The 21,454-nt window shown below is 29.1% G+C and overlaps 1 protein-coding gene across 1 annotated transcript; it reads right to left on the reverse strand.

Moving 5' to 3' along the window:
* On the reverse strand, positions 1-21,214 carry LOC129981390 (sterol O-acyltransferase 1-like). The gene is made up of 10 exons (XM_056092222.1): positions 21,110-21,214; positions 19,937-20,067; positions 17,345-17,407; positions 15,592-15,699; positions 13,361-13,512; positions 10,048-10,175; positions 5,052-5,127; positions 2,737-2,836; positions 513-688; positions 1-116 (listed from the first exon to the last, which is right to left on the reverse strand). Exons 1-10 carry the CDS (start codon positions 21,179-21,181, stop codon positions 1-3), a joined length of 1,122 nt encoding a protein of 373 aa, XP_055948197.1. The 5' UTR covers positions 21,182-21,214.
* Between the last annotated feature and the right edge of the window lie 240 nt (positions 21,215-21,454).

The raw sequence follows: 21,454 nt of genomic DNA on the forward strand, positions 1-21,454 counted from the left end.
TCATCGATGGGAACTAGCCACCCCAACATTTTGTATACCTACAAGGGTGGCGAGAACCAACCACCATGCCAAACGCTTCTCACTTTCAATTACGAGGTGCTCCCCCGTGGGACTTCCTGGTTGTGAAAGCAGAAAATCTCGTTACATTAACAAAACTAATCATGATAAAACTGAATACTGAAATTCAAACAAAGGCATGAGAAATACCAGACTCATCTAACAAGTGAGATTGATTTTTTTTAAAGAATTTTGAAAATTACATTTATCACTCACATAAAGCAAAAAAAAAAAAAAGAAAAAAAAACGTGTTTAAAATCTACATAACAAAAAATCTTAGAAAAGGTCACTCCATCAGCAGTTATTCTGAACATTTATAAACATATGAAATCAGCACGCAACTAGAAAGATACTTACGTCATAAAACAACCTGTCGCCAAACCTCAGCATTTCAGCAAAAGCATTCTGCAAACAGTGTAATATGCGATAAAACGTTAAGAACGAGATCATATTACCTGCGAAGATTGCAATAGCCAACAAACCCACAAAATGAGTGATAGGTATGGGTTCAATGCCCGACTTGTTGAAGCTATTCGCTAAAAAACAAATGTAGACAATATAGTCACCCAATACAATAAGAAATGATTGCAAAAGATTCCAGGCAACGAAACCCCAGCGAATACCAGATGTTCTGAAAATAAAAGAAAAAGTGAAACACTTTTACAAACTTTTATTTAACGTGACTTTTCCATATTTTTAACCAGAGGGAGTAGTCTTTCAAAAATTTTCACTCACAGTCCCTAATAAAGCTGTTAACCCAGAGAGCACCCTGCATGGTATTGACCTATTTTAATTATGATATATTCAACTTTGTCGTGAATTTACCATTTTTACTGAATGCATCGTGTCATTCTTGGCGAGTTTTTTTGGCGACCCATCTCTGACTTGTGTAAAAAGTATCCGAAAATCGAATTAGTATTTTTGACACGTTTTTCTCAACTGATTCAAACAAAAATTTGCTTAAAACTGCTTTTTGTAGTTACAAAATCCCATGCTAAATTTGATATTTTTAAGTCACTGCGTTTTTAAGTTTATCGCGTTTATTTGTTTCTGAAAATACAAACCAATAAGTAGTCAACCTCTTGTTGAATTTCTCTCTAAACTAGATACGTAATTACAATACAGTTGCTAAATTTATGTACTGAGTTTTATACATCTCTCTTCGTTTTGTAGTTATCGTGTTAGCTTGTGCTCTAACAGCCGTACAGACAGACTTCCTCAGAACGGATTTTACAGAAAAGTTGACAGATGGCCAGATATTTTTTAATTGTATTAGTCGAACTAGAATTCTTCGAACGTATTTTGAAAAAAAAATCCGTTCGAAAAAATGCACAAATTTTGTGCAAACACTATATACTAAATTTCAACCCTTTAGCTCAAAGCTTTTTTGAGTTATATTTGTCACAGACAGACGTAATGTCAAAAATGTGTTTTCCAAACTCAAGAATTTAAGTTTAACATATATTCATTTAAATCTAGAGTAAAATTTTTTTTAACGATTGCAATACTTTTTCTACGTGAGGAAATAAAAATGGAACTTTATAATCAATTTTTAACGCACTATAGAGTTTTCAAATTAAGTATACTTGTAAATTAGTAAATTATGCAATATTTAAATATTTCAGAATATAATTATCATACTGCATTTTTTTTCTGCAATAGTATCACTATCTCATAGTGAATTTGAGAAAAAAATTTGTCTCAAAATTCACTGATGTTTGTGTTAATGAATTATAAAATAATTAAAATAAGAAAATTCCTTTTTTAGTACATTCACACAAGATCGCTTCTGAAATAATTTTTTTACTTAAATTTATTTTAAATCTAAGTTTGTTTGTTTTTAAAAAAAAAGAAATCAATTTACATCGATGCTTCCTAAAAGAACTATTCACCACTGATGAACTTGACTCAATAGTTAAAGTTTTAACATCTCATTTGATATGCAGATGAATTTTATTTCAGTATCGAATGAATTTATGAATAATTAAAATATTTAGAATTTTAAAACATTTATCAAATTAAGGAAATGATTTTTTAATACTATTTCTACTACGATTTCGTGTATTTTTATTTCTTATATTGAATAAAGGAAAATGAATGAATGTGTTCATGCTATTTTAAAATCTCATCTATGCAACAGAAAAATTCTCACAAATTCATATATATTGTTTGTAAACAACATACCATTGCATAGCAAGTAATATCGTCCTTTATTTCTGTTTTCCAAATATTAAAACTGGAGGAAATAATTGAATTTTTCGCAATTAGTAGCGAATATGGTATGATTTTCATTACATAGACATAGCATGTAGGTCTCATGTTCATACTAAATAGGAAAAGGGAAAAAAAAAGAATCCCCCACAATCACTCATGCTTGCAAAAAATAAAAATCAGTTTTTTTATTCCATGATGAAATTTGGAAAACAGAGGTGTGTGGTTATTATCTTGTAAGTCGCAGTACATTGCACGTAAATTAACGAATGTAATTTTTTTCTATTATAGAGATGATATTTTAAAGCGACAGAAATATATTAAAGCATTTTTCAAGAATTTGTCTAATTTTATTGATGATATATATATATATAAACATATGCATAACTGACTTGCAAAATTCGTAGCTGCAAATTCGTAAAATATCATAAATGAAAGAACGAATGCAAGAATTTTTCCTTCTTTTACCTTGGATAGCTATCCCTGTAAATTAATGTCGGTGCAAATAAAAAATATATCAGTTTTCCTACTTCTGGACAAGGAGGTGAGTTTGATTCCTCATCATCATCTGAAAAAAAATCTTAAACGTAGCTTTTTAATTTTTTAATATGAAAAAAAAACAGTACAAATAACAGTACTTATAAAAAGTAAAGAAAAAAGTAGAGATCATTAAAAGCTACCAAAATTGCGAAATTTCTTTAATAATTACTTTTAGGCATGATTATTTTAACTTCTTAACGTATATAAAACATTAAAAAATGATAAAATTAAAAAAAACTGGAAAGCTTTTCTAACATTAGGCATAATTGCTTGTTACGATTCATACGCAGTACTAAAGATTTAATTACTTTTAACCTGATAGTGATTGTTGGTTGCATATTCTCTGTATATTATTTGGTGCAGCATGCAAATTTAAAAATTATTCAAAACTCATGATAAGGCAAATTATTTGACCCTCAAAAATCAGATCTAGTATGTTTTTCGGTAGTACTCAGAAAGAGGTTTATCAAACTTTTAATTCTATTTTTAAATAAAAATTGATTAATAAATTTGTTTTTTTTTCCTAGGCAGCTTTGGCGCATGCTATAGCCAAAAAACCACTTTTACAATACTCTTAATTTCGAAAAGTTGATTTTTCAGTAATACCAATTTTAATTAACGAAGTAATTGCATAAAGTAAAGATGCTTAAAGTATTATCACAATACCATTGTTTGATTCTAGATTTATTTATTGTTTATTAATGGAAGGCTTTTTAATAAATCGCTATCAATATTTTAAATAAGTAAAAAAAAAAAAAAAATTAACTGTCATATTCATACTGCGCATGATAAGAGCGGATTTACACTAAAGAAACTTTAACGTTTAGTTTGATTAAGTTGAATTTATTTTCTGTAGGTGTTTAAAATAAGTGCTTTTGCAGATTCTATCAAAAGAACATTATGTGCAATGACTACACTGAGAAAGGATCTCATTGTTTTGAATCGTAATTAGATGATTAGGAAAACATCAGAGCCACACTCCACACTTTAATTCGAGAATGTCTTGAATATCGACGGCGAGTTTTACATAAAGCTAGCCAACACACACAGTGAATATTCAGAAAAATCGAGTCTTATATTTATAATCCTTTCTTCTCAAAGCCGAGATATCACAATAGGATTAAAAGTCTTGGGAATTCCTATAATCATCTTATTTGTAGTATTAAAATTTTCAGTGGGACACATTTTTGCTACTGAAATACTAAATAGTGCAATATTCGAACGCAATTAAGATTTGCGCACTGGGAAAGCAACTGAATGAATCATCGTCATCCTTGTAACCTGTAGTAAGTGAAATATTTTATCAAGATTTGACATTAAATATCAGCTATTGGTGTTCTAAGCAGATTTTTATCGAAAAACGCAGGTAGAAATGTGTAGCTAGTGTTACACATACATAAAGTAGAAATGACTGATTAAAAAGTGAAATCAAAATAGACATTGGTGATTCAATTCTTTATGATAGGTACTCTTAAAGGCAAGCATCAACAATATCAGAAGATTTATATTGCTTTGAATGAATTGATTCTGCTAGAGATCCTGAGCATTTCAAGCATATTTCCGGCAGCAACTGACATATTAGAAACTGGATTATCAATCTTGGATTAGACTGCGCTGGCTTGGGGAAAGGTTTAAGATCTGGATTCGTGGCAAAGAATTCCAGATGCAAGTGGACTTGGTTACGTTGAATCTGACATCGAGGACCGAACATCCTCCGAATACTATGGTGACATTTGGAGCAGGTAAGTACCAAATCTTTTAAGTATTCTGCATCCCAAATAACCCTCGTGATGCTCCTGTCAATACTCCTTCGTACAGTGGTTGGCGGGGTGGCCGGCTGTGTACACAAGAGGACCTCGTAATGCATTAAAAGAAAGCGTCAATATAACTTATTCAAACTAAATCTAACCAAACCTTATGTTATAAAAACTGAAATTTGAATTAATAATGCGAGACCTGTGGATTAGGAGAGGGCCACATTTTTTGCCAGTCTGTACTTTATTCTGATTTTCTTTTAAATCTTTTGATGTTAATGATGGTTGCACACGATAATTTATACATGAATTACAGTCGTATAGCTATTTTCTTATATCGTATATGCAATCTAACTTTATTAAAATTGTCATTCTAACGATAAACACCAGAAACGAAAATTTTCTTAATTTTTAACGGCATTGTATAATTTTATGGCTTTAGCAGGATTGAATCACGAAAAATACGAATCAATTGAGATTTCACAATACCTTCATGGAGCTTATACTTTAAAACTCTGGTAATGTTTTCTCGAACAAATGCATAACTCTTCATAAAAAGTCTAGACTGAAATGGAAGAAATACAAAACATATGTTAATATAGATATAAAGCGAAATAAAATATATATAAGTAAAAATTGATACAAAAAATGCTAATATTTTTCCTTTCCAATTTAATATCAATGACAATGAATGAAACGATGAAAATGAAATTTGCAGATAAAATATAAAAAAGATATTTCAAAACTATGAAAGATCAAATAATTTGAAAATCATAATTGTCTTAACTATATTTTTACTTGACAAAATGCTTTTTATCCAGGCATCAGTATGTTATAATAAGAAATAGATCTGTCTTATCAATCAATATCTGCTATCAACGCTGTAGTCTATGTTGCTCTATATTTTACGTCGTCATTATTGGCTTATCTTCATCAGATAGTTCCAAAATGTTGAATATTTCTTACTATACATCAAGGGATATAAACCATTTTTAATTGGACGTCAATAAACATTACGAGAATTAAAAATTTAGAGAGCATAAGGAAAATAAAGTTCGTTTTCCTTAGATTTCTAAAACATTTTTGAATGAATAAATGCATTATAAAAAGGCAGATGATATTATTAGCTTGTATTAAAAAACTGTGATGACTACGAATAATCTATCACTATATGTTCCAAAAAGACTTGTTTTGGATTAATTTGCATAACTTTTCCACTCTATTTCCAAGAATTTTTTTTTCGTCGTTCATGATTCTGCAAATTTTTTATCTAATTCAATTGCACAGACTTTCTCTTTTATTGAGCTAACGAAAATGAGAATTCGTTTTAAATTAAGAAAATATAAAACATTTTTCAACTCACTGGAATACAATCCCTTTCATCAAATGCTCTGTTTTGAAAATTATCTCTGCCAAAAGCATCTATTGTATTTCCAATACAATCTTTATTTTTATAAGACTTAGCATTCCTTTATAAATCAATGCTTTGTCATATATCATGTGCTGACTAACCACAGAATTTAGACCAATAAAAATGAAATGCCAACTTCTTTTACTTTCATTTTTCAACAGCTAAACAATACTGATGAAATCTTATATTTTTTCTTTTGGTTAAATTATTCTTTGCTTGTAGGCGAGAATTGGCCTTTGTCAAAAGTTTTGGCTCTATAATTTGCTTCCTACATATAAAACATAACTTTAAATCAAAGTCTTTGAAAAGCACTTTTTGATAGATATTACAGCTTGCATTCATTTTGCTCATATTGCTTCTTTTTCTATAACTTCTTACTTATGAAAGCATTTCCTTATTGAGTCTGTGCATTTTCAATCTTTTTTTATCTATCAATTGATAATCTATTAATAAAGTCATTAATACCTTGTTTATCAGGAGGTACATATTCACAGACACTAAGGAAATACTGATTGTTGGATACCAGGCCTTAACTGTAACCAGTTTTAACTGTGAAGAACTTTCCCTTCTCACCACCAGGGGTTTGTTGACTTCCTCTCGATTTGGCGGCAACCAACGAACGCGTTTTATACTCTTTTAACTTGTAAATATATTCTTAATCATGTAACATATAATCAAGTAACTATTAAAATAATATTCTTAAAGAGAAGTTCCCCATGTTAATGAGTCATACAGTCACTGAACCTGCCACTAATTAGATATTTGAGATTTTCAGTTGCAGATGGAGACAACAACACCAGTATGAAAACAAAAAGAGATTCCAACCAACAAAACAAAGGTAAGCGCATTTACTTGCCTTTAATTTAGAGATTGTTTGTGTTGGAATATTATTTGGCATCCCTGTCGGCATAATTGGTGTGGTTTATTCCAATTTAGAGCTGAAAAATATATATTAGAATTTTGAACTGATTTATTATTATTATTGAATTTATATATGATTGAATCTTACTGAATATAAATTTCGAACTGTTCAATTCTAAAAATGGATGATAAAAGTGGCAGGTTAAGAAAGAAACGGGGAGTATTGAGAACATCTGTTACCAAAATTTGTAAAACTATTGAAACAGAACCAACTTAGTGGGTACTTCTAATGAGCTGAAATCTGTTGATTGGGTGAAAATACAAGAATATGCCTCAGTAAAGAAAATCCTATGGAAATTCAACCCCCCATCAGCCCCATGGTGGGGCGGATTTTGGGAAAGGCTTATAGGTATGTTGAAATCTATCTTTAGAAAAATTCTTGGAAAGGCCTCCTTACAATTTGAAGAATTGTACACTGTACTATGTGATGCTGAGGGCATTATAAATTCAAGACCTTTGACATACTTAAGTGAAGACAATGAGGACCTTATAGCATTAACACCTGCTATGTTTTTACAAGATGTAAAAGAAATAGGAGTTCCAGATATAGATCAAATAGATGCTAAGAGAATGAATAAAAGATTCTTCTACAGGCAAAAAGTGTGTCAAGATCTCAGAAAACGTTTCAGAATCGAATATCTTGGACATCTTAGAGAATTTTCAAAGATTCGTAATGAATCTAAAATTAAAGAAGGAGACATTGTTCTCATCGGTGATAGTAACGTCAAGCGAATAAATTGGCCTTTGGGAAGAGTCATCAAATTATATCTTGGAAAAGACAAGAAAGTTCGTCTCGTGGAAGTCCAGACCAAATCTGGGTCTTTCCTACGTCCAATCCAGAGACTTTTTCCTCTTGAGGTCAGCCAAAGTGAAAAATCTGCTATCCCGTGTCTCCCAAAGAGTGATTCTTCATCCACAATGATGATTCCTGATGGTACACCTACCTCTAGTGACTCTCATGCTGTTTCAGATGTGAGACAACCAAGAAGATCCCGTTATGGCCGGCTTTTAAAGCCCAATGCTCTCCTAGACTCATTGGTTTGAGTTTCTAAAGTCTTTACGAAACTCAAAGGTGGGAGAGTGTTGGATACCAGGCCTTAACTGTAACCAGTTTTAACTGTGAAGAACTTTCCCTTCTCACCACCAGGGGTTTGTTGACTTCCTCTCGATTTGGCGGCAACCAACGAACGCGTTTTATACTCTTTTAACTTGTAAATATATTCTTAATCATGTAACATATAATCAAGTAACTATTAAAATAATATTCTTAAAGAGAAGTTCCCCATGTTAATGAGTCATACAGTCACTGAACCTGCCACTAATTAGATATTTGAGATTTTCAGTTGCAGATGGAGACAACAACACCAGTATGAAAACAAAAAGAGATTCCAACCAACAAAACAAAGGTAAGCGCATTTACTTGCCTTTAATTTAGAGATTGTTTGTGTTGGAATACTGATAATCTGGAAGCAAATCATCGAAAACTTCAGTGATGAGCATATGGTCACGTATATGTCCCGTAGATTGCTTTAGTTTTAAGTTCTAATTTCTTTTAAACTGGAAATACATTCCGGCATTTGTTTTCCATCGCAAGTAGCATTAAAAATCTTTTTGTAACATACACATACTCACTTTGGATTTGTGCTGATACAAAAAACATATTACTTTAGCAATATTACAGGTCCATTTTCATTCCAGCTAGCTGTGATATCTTATGAATTTAAATAACTTTTCTTGCATTCAGTTAGCTGTTTTATGTCTTCCTCTAAATCGTCATTTATTGCTGGAGCAGTTTTTTTAAATATTCTAAAATAATTCTTCGCTCTGTAAAATTACTTTTGCTTGGAATTTCCATAAATTTCAGTTCTGAGCTCCTTTAGAAAGCAATAATTCAGTACTATTACTTGATTCAATCTCACTATTGTTGTTTCAATCTTAAGTTCAACTATCTACTAAACCTAACGTTTTATTCCTCTGTTTAATTTCAACAAATTTATTTATAACTATAGCAGATATATGGTACCTGAATCCATTATCTGTTAAACTTTTAACCATTTTACTAGATAAGCGATTTTTACTGGATTTCAGATTTGTAAAAAAAACTACTTTCTTATAACCCTAAATAATTAACTTGAAAAAGAAATTTATAATCTACAAACTATATACATAAATGTTTTTTTTTCTGATCTTGATATTTAAACTGGTTCCATGTAATAATTAATGACCCTTACAATTGAATATTGAACACTTGTAGTTTAGTTACCACATTATATTGCCTATTATGTACACTATCAGCGAAATAAAAATAAATAAGGCCTCCGAAGGCATAATTCAATTACTATCAAGTATCATATCAAGATACCACTGAGCTAAATAATACAGAAGCGAAAAAAGAATTCTTTAAAACCACATAAAAATATGAAAAGAACTCGTATGCAATAATAATTCATTTACTCTCAATTGTTATTTTTATTGAATGGCAACACGTGGAACTCAAATATTGCGCGAAATGCTAATGCATAAGCCTGGTGTTTAATTAATAATTAAGTCCCGTAGGTCAACTTGGAAAAAAAAGTTTATTCAGTAAAATAAATAAATAGAAAACACACTAAAATTAGAAAAGTTGCACAGATCAATTTTCAGTTACAAACTTCAAGTTACGATAATTAGAAAGGTACTGAACTCTAGAATGATACAAAAATTATAGATCTCCAATTGCAAACAAAATTATGACGATTCCTAAAATTTCCCAACTATTAATTCTAATTTATCATTTAGAATCAAGTTAATAAAAATTAATTCGAATTTTAAAATAGCTTTAAAAAAATTCCATTTGGGATAATCCATCTGTGACCCATATTTCATCTCGATATACAATATAAAACGATCCAAGATTGCAAAGCGACGATTAAAACGAACATAAAGATAAACCAGATCTTTTATATATTTAGAATATCATCCCTAAATGGTTTTGCAATTTATTAATTAATAGATTTCTGATGTTTCACCGAATGAGAGAAGTATTAATTATAACATAACGTAAATGTAAGAGAAATAAAGACAACATTAAATTCTTATTTAACTTTTAACTTGTATACTCTATTAACTCTTATTTATGTATACTTGGTTTATAAAAAAGAATACAATACCGACCTGTTCCATTACTAACGCGCAAGATGATGCGGGTGGTATATTGCAGTCTATGATTATTTTTGGTGGAATTATCAGCAAAGCCGCTTCATACAAAACGAATAAAATGCAAAACATCAAATCATAAAGGCCTATAAAGAGATTAAAATATCCATTAATTTCATATCTACTCATGTTTATCCATTGTTTTTGTTTCATACGAAGTGAATAAAGTGCAAAATATTGAATCACAAAATCTATAAAGAGATTAAAGTATCCATCGTTATACATACAGAGCTCTAAATATTGAGCGATCATAAATTCTTTAATTCAGAAACGTTCTTTAATTTAATTTAAAATTAATTCTTTAATTTAAACGTAAGCCACTTTATACCAATTTTCCAGAAAAATGAAAAATAAAAATGGAAAAACTTTAATTCGTTGTTTGAGGATTTATATTCATATTAACCAGAATAAATTATAAAAAGTGTATTCTTAATAAATTTACCTAGTTATGACTTGATGTAAAATCAGATTTTGTATATAAAATTGTTGTAACTGGAAAATCGTCTTTTTTAAATTTCATTCCTTTGGTACTGAAAAGCAGAATTATAAAACACCTTTCAGGATTGAATAAAGGATGAGTAAATTATAGTACTGGTGTAAACTTGATATCTTCTTTGCGAAGAAATTGCGAGTTATTTCCTTTATATCAAATAATGAGTTTAAGAAAGTTAGATATGCGCTACATTGGTGATACGTAAAATATCCAATGGCTATTCAGTCTCAAATCTAGTGTTATGGGGCACGCATTTCAGACATTATTCCTCCAAGGATCTTGTAGCGAATGCCTATCATCTTTCCATATGAATCTGTAAACTACAGTCTCCGTCGAGGCTGTGGGTGACGTAATGGCGCGCTGCACATCATCCGGGTATTGACACGCACGATGCTTCTAAAAAGCTATTCTCTCCGTTTTCTTCGGAATGTTCGCGCACTCGCCTCGGTGAAGCTTGTAGTGAATCAAAATTATTTGTTTCATTTCTTAACTTTAAAAGTAAATAAAATTATTTTTCTAACATGTTGCAATAATTGGAGTCAACCACAACTGCACGTAACCCTAATTACGACATCCTCAAAGCTTATTCATTTTTGGTCTTAAAAGAAATTCATAATTCAAGAGGTTATACTCTGAATTAGATGACACATTTTTTAGGAGGGAGGATATGGTCATTTCCATTCACATGACAACTGAGAAATTTAAAGTCACATTCAGGCGTTCTTTTTTAAATCTTTTAAATGAATTGCTATTTTAACTGAATCCTTTAACGACGTATCATGCATTAAATACAGAATTTACGTTCTTTAATTCTGTATACGCTTATTTAAAATTAATAAAAATATTAATTTAAAAAACAAAAATCAATTAAATTCTCTTAAGAATATGAGATGCTCTTTTCTTTTTTGAAGCAATAGCAATAGAAGTAAAAAATAAAACGTAGCATTTAATTGAAAGCTAGAATAAATTTATGGTTAAATACAGATTTAAAAATGAGAAATTCCCTAAGATTACTATGCTACCCTATCGGTTTAATTCCACCAGGAATTAAAACCGGTAGGGTAGCAAAAAACTGTTTATTCTATTCATTCATTAAAAACAAAATATTAAAAAAAATCTGCACTGTTATGTTTTTGCATTCAACTTTTAAATAATTTCAATAAAAGCGTTATCAAATTGCATGAGTACATAACCAATAACTGAGATTTTCAGCTTTTTTCAAAATAACGACCCGTTTTGAAACTATATTGGAGCTCTTTTAGGATTCAACTTTCAATTTAGAACGCGATTAAAAAATGCAGGTGAAAAGTGAACCACCATATCCTCTTCAAACCTCCGTCCAACTCTAGCAGGAGGATGCTCAATGGATTTGCCATACAACAGACCAGCATTCAATCGAATCTCTATCCAGCAACCTTTTCAATCTTTAAGCCAAATATGACTCTTGCGCCAAATAAACTACAGAAAAACAACAACAATCAATCTTTAAACTGAACTCTTGGCCATAAACGACGATTCGGTATGAAGGAAATATTGGAATGTAATTTAGTTAGTTTTTCCAGAGTTTATTTATTTATTTTTATAATTTCAAAGAAAAATTTATTTTTGTCATGGAAAGTTCACACATAACAACAACAACAAAAAAAATACACTAAAAAATCCAAGTAGAATTTAAAGGATTAAAAAAAATCCAATTAGAATTTTAGGGAATTAAAAAAAATTCAAATAGAATAGGGAAAGCTTTAGAGAGAAATACAGCGCATCTTGGCATACAAATCCTGTAAAGATGAATGAAGTAGCATAAGTATATTTGCTGAATCAAGTCCTAAAAATGATTTATTCAAATGATCATTTTTGGAAAGATGTACTTGAAGTCTGAGTCTGAATTTTGTAGTGCTAACATGGTCTTTTGCATTTCTTTATACACAAAGCGAGACTAACTGGAAGGAATAAGTTTTAGTTATGGTATTTGAGATCATTTTAAAGACCTGAATCTCATAACTAAAAATAAATATCTTAAGGTTCTCTAAAGTCTTATTTGATTAGTTAAAAATTACTTCCAAAAGCAAAATATAAAATGTAAATCACAGTTCAAAGAAATTAGTGCGTTTTAATATTAAAAATATGACACCAAAGTATCTGGAAATTTAAATTTCATATTTCATAAAAATTATGTCTAAATGTTCCGAGCAGAAAACACATTCAGCTCTCGATTCTACCAGTTTCACAAGCATATGAAAAATTCTATCATCATATGAAGCCTTTGTCTTTTGTGCACAACGTTCTCTTTCGTTATAGAAATTTTAAATATAAGATCTTAATCACAAAATAATTAAATTATATATTTTCTAAGGAACTATATAACAATCAGTTTTTCCATTTGCAACTTAACACTAAACTTTGAATTTGAAAGTCATAAAATATGCTGATTTTTTCCTTTTAAATGTAACATGCTTTGAAAAATGATCAAAGATCTAGCAAAGCAACACTGACTTCAAAATTAAATATGTTTATTTCAAAATGTTTTTGAACATTTTGGAAAATATTTCTTTTTAGAAAGCTTAAAAATATAAAATAATAACGAAAATACAAATTAACTTTTTATAAAGAGGATGAATAGTATCACTTGAATCATATGAATATTATCTTACTATCATCATATCTTTCACTTGAGACAACACAAATCATTTCATTTCTACTTTATCCCATATTTTTCTGGACTATTCATTATTTCAATGGCATATTTATTTAAGATACCCAAAAATACTTAATACTTACCCTTCTTCTTCGCAAATGCTCTAGAAGAAGCCCAGAATCGAAAGACAGGATGTAAAAAGAAAACAATCGATAAGTTGATGCCAATCCATACGGCAGTAACAATGTGAAACTGACCAAATGACCATGAAACCAATGCTAAATCTCTTGTTAACCTAAAATTTAAATCACAATAAAATAAAATAACGAATAGAATGCAACAATTATTCATAAAATCATTATTTAAATTAAAAAAAAACTTTATTTGAATTGGATTATGGACTTAAAAAACTAAGGGATATATTCGATCATGTTGCGTAAATAATTTTTAAGTATCAACTATTTTTAAAATATATTTTTGTATTAAGGTAGTTGGGTCGACCTAAAAGCCTCAATGGGAGTAAAGGTTTATATAAAAAAACAAATGAAAAATTAAAACATAGTTCAATTTAGCTTTGTTCGAATAATGTTACTATAAGAAATTATTTGGAACAGATTTCTCAATTTTTAGCAAATAAAAGAACAAATGAAAAATTAAAAAATAGTTCAATTTAGTTTTGTTCGCATAATGCTACTACAAGATATTATTTGGAACAGATTTCTCAATTTTGAACCATGATCAAATGAATAAAAAGGAGCAAAATATGTAATTTTAAAGGTGGAAATATGTTTAACTATAAACAATTTACTAACATATTTTTAAAATAAGATTAAATTTAATTATAATTATAAAAACTGCACCTGACTGGAACACAAATATCTTCTTGAAGTGGAATAGCACAGAAAATAGTTATAATGCAGTTATAATAAATAGTATTCCTCAAAAGCTAGACTGAGAAGAAGGCAAAACATGAACACACTATTTCAATTAAAAATTTCAAATGTTTATCCAAAGAGAACATAAAAAAATGTGGTTATGTGATTTTAGAAAATAATTCGAGAAAGAAATAAAAAAAATGATATAGAACATATGACATTGTATTAATGTAATATGTTTTATAAAAAGTTAATTATGTATATTATTGTGCTTAAATATAAATAATCAACAATAAAATCTGCGTTCAGTGAATTTATTTCGTCAACTCTGTACAGTTAAAATGTTTAGATTATCCAAATATCATAATAAAATTCACATAAAAATTTGCGTCACAAAAGTGTAAAAATCCATCACATATATGAAGACATAAAATAAAGTATATGTCATAAAGAGTGAAGAAATATGAGCGAATAGAAATTTTCATCAAATCAGTAAAAATAAAAAAGGGATTATTCCAAATATTTTAAATAAATGGAAGCAGAGTAATAAAAAAGAAGAAAAAAAAACGATTAAAATTCAATTTATAAGAATTTATCGTCCAATTAATAATAGAAAAAATATTGTCAATGAACGAATAAAATAATGCAAATGATAATTTGCCCTGAACAAAAGGGAGGAAAATATGGATATCATGCTGTATAGTTTTCTTTAAATTGTTAATCAGTGAATACCTTTCAAAATTGAATTAGGTTTATAACAATATTAAAATTTTTACATGCGGATTATCATCATTAGGCTTTATATGATATTTAAAAGTAAAAACCTTTATTATAAATTGATCAGTGATCCAGTTTAAATTTGTGCATATCATAAATGATCAACTGGCGCATTTCTATATTCTGCGGCATGATTCAGATCACATTGTTTACTGATTTTCAACCCTCCTTTGTATGTTTTTTTTGTGAAATAAATCAGGATAATTCCTGCTCTAGATTAAAGGAAATCTTCAATGTCCCTCTCTTCTAAATTCCTCCACTCATTATCGTATTTATTAGGAAAAAAGAAAAGAAAAGAAAAAGAAATCAGATGTGTTATAAAAAATATTCAAGAAATAGAAAGTTTCTTCCAACCACAACAAGCAGTGAAATGACAAATTCAAACCTCCTATAATGATTGTGACATTTAATTTCTTTGACAGCTACGTTCCTTATTACACAATAGTTGTGAAAAAAGTCAATAAATTTACAGTACACCTGTTTTCAGTACATTTTTTGTTCACTAGATGTTATGATGGAAATTTCTATCATCATGCAAAGAAGGGTTAAGTAATGGTATGCTTACGTATTGTGGTTAATAAACAAGTCTATGGTAGGCGAATAAAATAAAAGAATTGTATGTTTATATATACATTTTTTTCAAATGAAGATTACAGCATAGTAACTTCTAGAAACTGAATGCAAACGGAATCTAAGAAAGAAAAAAAAAATCTGGTACTTACCGTTCGACATTAAAGTAATAGAAGATAGCGATGTGCAGGTACAGGAATACAAAAAAAGCAAGAATTAAGTTGTATAAAGAGCGTACGTTAGGACTTCTCCAAAGATTTCTGAATAGAAACGGAAAATCAATAATAATAATAATAAAAACTTTTTTTTAAATGCTTAATATTTTTAATTTTTGACATTTAAGCATAAAATCAGTTAGAGATTCTTAAGAATTTCTTGATACATTTTATTCGAAATCAAAATTATTTAAAATTGCATACTTTGAAAAAACCATGTTTAAATTTCAGGTGGTATCAACATGCTTGCAATTTTATTTCTTCGTATGCGCAAGTGCATATATAGACATTTTTATTAAAAATTAAACGACACTAAGATTCTCTAAAAATTTGCCATTTTAGATATCGCCGAATTCAAAATAAATCTAATGAAACTATTCATTGAAGCTACTTTTATTAATATGCTTAAACTCAGAATAACTTTAATTTTAATTTTTCTACTCTTTCAATTAATCTTTAATTTATAATTAAAATTATCGTGTAATACGGTAATTATTTTTCTGAAATTATTTACAACGCAAAATTAAATTTATCAAGCCACATACTCCGAATTTTAACACACATTTAAATTCTAGTCAAATTTAGTTAAATTGATTGATAAAATAATAAATTAAGTTTTGAAATATTAGAATATTGCTTTTTTATCGAAAGTACGCAGGTATAAAAATTTTCTAATTTCCAGCATATCAAATGCATGTTAAAATGGAATAACAATCGTCAGTCCTTCTGAACATGAAATAAATCAAATTTAAATTGAATAAAAATTCGTTTTTGAAACTATTTCTGCAGACATTTTCGTATTTGTAAAATAGCATATGTTTTATCGTGTACTATAAATGAGAATTAAGAAAATAATATAAACACAACGAAACTGCATGCATCCATAAAATATATATTATGATTTTGCAGGAATTTCGTAAAAGAAAAAAGTCCCTGTTTTGAAACCTGACTCAGTCTACTTTACTCTGTTATGAAGTTAGGATAACTGAGCGATATTCACAATTTTTTTAAAATCTCTATTGACACTCACGTTAAATAAAAAACATCGCAAATATTTTCAATTATCGCAGTTAATTAGCTTCGAAATGACCTCGAATTCAGTAAAAAATGGGAAAAAAATTGCAAAGGAATACAGAATACAATTTAAAGATAAAATAAAACTTATTATTCTGGAGCATATCGTAACATACAAGAATAGAAAAACTGTCCACAACTTGTAGGGCATTTCAAAATTCTTCTATGTATTCGAAGAATATTTGAGAATAATTATTCAGAAATGTAAAGAAAGATCTATTATTCTTTAGAAACATAAATTAGTAATAAACAACATTTAAAATGAAACATTGAATCAAGCCACCATCAAAAAGATTTGAACCATGGTTAATCACATCGAGTTCAATATTCAACTAAGACAAGATGGCTGGTGACTTATAAACAAATCTAGGAATCGTGAGCTTTCATTTGAAATTATATATATTAAGTGGTTGTAGTCAAAGAACTATTCTTTGGTTTTCCTCGTAATTTTAAATATTTTGAAACAATAGTATTTATTAAACTTAAAAGTTATCAGAATTAATGATACTTTAGCAAAAATATTTAATGGCATGGCATCTAAAATAAAACATTATTTTCATGGTTATCTGAATGGAGAAAAATATATTTAAATTAAAGTAATAATCTTATGACTTACGTTAAAGTTGAATTTCTTAAAACAAATTCTTTTCTTCGTAATTCCCTCAGAGCTTCAGAATATCTGAAAAATATTTTAGATGAATAAATGTGGATGGAAAACTACAGGCTGAATATGGCGTCGTTCCCTGGTTATGAAAATTCATTCAGCAAAAAAATATATTTAAACAAACAACTATTTTTTGTAAATTATTAATAATTTTATAGGCTGATTGTCAGTTAATTGCAACATAATTTTTATTGCTAGTGTAAAAGTGAAACTCTGCCACATATCTTTCGTTACGCAATAAATTTCTTAGCGCTATATACTTTTATCTATGGAACTACCTATGGATTCTCTAATTCTCACACTCGACTTGCATTTTTACCCCTTCCGACGCCATGAAAGGATGATTTATAAGAACAAATCCAATTTAAGTGATTATTGTCGTCACTTATTCCACCGAGAATCTCAATTTCAAATTCTTGTCTCAGGAACAATGTTTGAAAAGTCTGAAAAGTTTGTTCTGTATAGGCATACAATTCAGGTCTCCTTGAAACGTTTCTGTCCTAGATGCCTGACATGTTTCCCTTGGTGCAATACGAATTCATTTTGCAGAAATGCGCTAAAAAATAATAAACGAGATACAGAAATGTATTACTTCTTTTAACCTGCCACTTGTTGGAAAGTCATCAACAGAACCAGATTTTTAAACTTATTTAATCAATTTTTGATATTAGCTGTTTAAAATAGAGTTCACGACTCATTCCAGTTCTATAGAAATGGCTAATTTCTTTCATGAAACCATATCGTGCTTTATGTCTCACTAATGAAATTTCTTGAAGAATTAATTTTCGATTTAATGCTTTTTGCTCGGCATTTCTATGAAGAGACATTGCCTACAGATGGCGCTACTAATTTATCGTTTTGTTTCCTAATTAAGACCTTCATATAGCGGTACTAGTTCACTGCTTGGTTTCTTACTTTTAATTAATTAATTTCGCCTCTCAGAGAATCACTTATCGTTGGAATTTTAGAACTTTTTATGTTTTTAAATCACATTTGTGTAATACAACTTATATTTATTCTTTTAACCTTTTGTATACTTTATATCCGCATTTTTACGACTTTAACTGCATGTTATGACCTGTAAATGCCTCTAAAAGAAAATGTAAATATGTGGTAAATATTAAAATATATTTTAAAATCAAGCTACATTATATTCATTGGATTTTACCAAACATGCAACAGCTTTAAAAATATTGCAGTATTCTGTTTGTATGACGGATTTGAATGTTTGAGGTACTTAGTTGGTTTTGAAATGATACCGATTCCCTTTACAGTATTATAATCCTCGTCAAATAAGGCAAAAGAGAACAATAGTGTATTTCACATATAGTATATTAATAAGAGATATAATTACTGTTTTGAGACATAGGAAAAAACCTTATCTGTGATTGAAAGATTTGATGCTGTAGAATTAATATGTATTGAATTTTTAAATAATTTTGTTGTCATCCTGTAACTCATTTATTTTGCCAAAAATATGCTAATTGAAATCATGTATTGTTTTTACTAAAAAATTTAATGCAGAAAATGTTAAGAAAAATTGACTTTTAATACTATTTACATTATGAATCTGACAGCAAGGCATTTAATTATATATTAAATGTCTATTAAAGTTTTAAAATTTAAGTTTGATCAGATTTTAAAGATTTACCTTAAGCTGAAATTAATCAGAGATAAAATATTTCATGAAAAGATAGAAATAGAATACAATTATAGACATTCATAGTTGTTAGTTGTCGTTATCAATAATTTCTTTAAAGTTTTGCCAGAAAATATCTCTACATTTCTTGCATCCTTAAACTAAAAATAATAGTAAATATTCCTTAAAATTCACTAAATTGCATCAATTAGGTGCATCATTATAAATATACCCACATTAAATCTATCGAGTCAGAAAATTACAGCGTGAAGTTTGGCTTGCAATGATAAGGACTGTTATTGCTTTCGCCTGACCCTTGATAGAGTGGAGTTCGCTGAAGACACGGAACTATAATACTAAAACGTTTTTGAGACACTTTGTATACTAAAAAGATATTGAGAGGAAAAGCACGAAGGACATAAAAATTCACAAGGAAAAGCGATATAAATAGAAATAAAAATGCAAACAAAATATGATAAATGTAAAATTTATTTATTAATGGGAGATTTCTAGATTAACATTGTCTATTTCGTTCTTTGCATTTTAGAGGCATTTTTCTTCACTATTAATGAACTATAAAAATCCGGCATATTACAAGATATTAAATCAAAAAGAAAGTATCTAAACGCTCCATTGATATTATAAGTCACTAAAACATACATAATATTACATTATAACGAAATAATGTAGCAAAAAATGCTCCAATTTCTAATTACATTTTAAAATACATCTCCGCTTTTTTAAGAATTAACTTATTTCTTACATGTGTTTTGAAAATTTTTTCAAAATTCAGATGTATAAAAAGTTTTGATTTTCTTGGAGACAAAATTGTGTTGAATAAATATAAAAATAATTTTCTGTTTTAAGAGCCATAAAAAAAAACTAAAAATAATAAAAATGCTTACTTGGGTAACGATGGCTTATTTATAAAATCGTTTTGAGGTTTTTTATGTTTTAATTCAAGTTCCACGATTATTCTATTATGGCCTTTCTGGAGCTTGGCGTCGACATCATCCAAAATATCACTACTCGGATCCTAATAAAGCAATGTATATATTAAGAATATTCAAATGAAAAAAAAAATCAATTTTTCATTCAATAAATGAAATTGACAGAATATCTCTCTCTATCTATCTCCTCGTCATCTGACCGCGGTTCAAAATGACGAGGTCCGACCCAAAGTAACCCTAGTGTTGCTTTACAACGGGACGTTAATATAACTAAACTAAGATCCGAACTAGAAGAGACAGCATTCCTTCAATGCATTATAATGGAACAGGAGACAGTGGAAGCGAACAGTAATAGCACCCATTTATTGACATTCAGTAGATGAGAATTAAAAAAATAAACGCAAACAACAAATCTGGATTTATCTCTTTTATACCAATGAGAAGCCAACCACGTAAATACTCTCCAGTTTGACTCGATGCCATTCGCATTCATGGAGCAAATGCAAGTAAAAAGAAGTTGCAAAAGAATTTTAAAAAGTTTTAGAATCACTAATGTATGCATATTCTGCAAATAAGACCGCTGGCCGGAATTAATTAGTTTTTTCAAAAGAATATGAAACATCTCGGTACATTGAAAGTTTCGAACCATAAAAAGAGCATAGAAACAAAGATTTCAGAAAAACATCAGGAATAATTCAGTGTATTTTTTATTAATATAAAAAGGCCTTGAGAAACTAGCGCATTGTTGAAATATTTAATGATATTTAAAAGGAATTTATAGCGCAGGATATTATTTTACATATTTATTGATCATTATAAGGGAATATTATGTAAACAAAATTGAACTTATGCTACTTGCATGCCATCCAGTTTGTTGAAAGCACCAAAACTACTAACAAGATTTGTAAAGAATCTGAAAAATGACTATTGCCTAAAATTACTCTCCACCGATAGCTTCCGTATTTCCGAAACGGAAATTTTCAGATAAAACTTTTAATTCGAGTCATTCCACCTCAAACAGAAAAGATATATTTTTAAAGAATAAATTTGAAAATTTTTAATCAATTGGAAAACACTCATGAAATATTCCTCAGTCCAGAAAGTATAGTAATTAATTGATTCATTTACCTGCAGCATTTGCCTTAGTTCCCAAGGCTCTATATCTCGAGCCTTCTTTCCGATCTCCACCCTGCTAGACATGATCCTCAACCCTCTACTCTTGAACACCAACCCTGAATGTGATAAATTTCATACAGAAAGATCAACATAAAAGCAAATACAAGAAGTGCACAACAGGTGCGAGCTCGACGGCAGTAAGCAAACAATTTTAGACAGAACACGTGTCCGGTTAAAATCCTTTTCACTACGAAACAATCGTCTGCTCCTAAATAGCAAATATCTGTGTTTAGTTTTACGTTTATTCCTTTCAGTAATTATAATAAAGCTAAGGTCCTATGTTTTGATTTTGTTATT

This window comes from Argiope bruennichi, chromosome 8 (assembly GCF_947563725.1).
Source record: "Argiope bruennichi chromosome 8, qqArgBrue1.1, whole genome shotgun sequence".
NCBI lineage: Eukaryota > Metazoa > Arthropoda > Arachnida > Araneae > Araneidae > Argiope > Argiope bruennichi.

Excerpts from the sequence above, each read along its gene's own strand:
- LOC129981390 (XM_056092222.1), bottom strand. The coding sequence starts at position 21,181 with ATGTCTAGCAGGGTGGAGATCGGAAAGAAGGCTCGAGATATAGAGCCT. Across the intron at positions 15,700-17,344 it reads TTAAGAAATTCAACTTTAAC|AAATCTTTGGAGAAGTCCTA; the intron begins GTAAGTCATAAG and ends GTTTCTATTCAG. Across the intron at positions 5,128-10,047 it reads GCGCGTTAGTAATGGAACAG|TCTAGACTTTTTATGAAGAG; the intron begins GTCGGTATTGTA and ends CTTCCATTTCAG.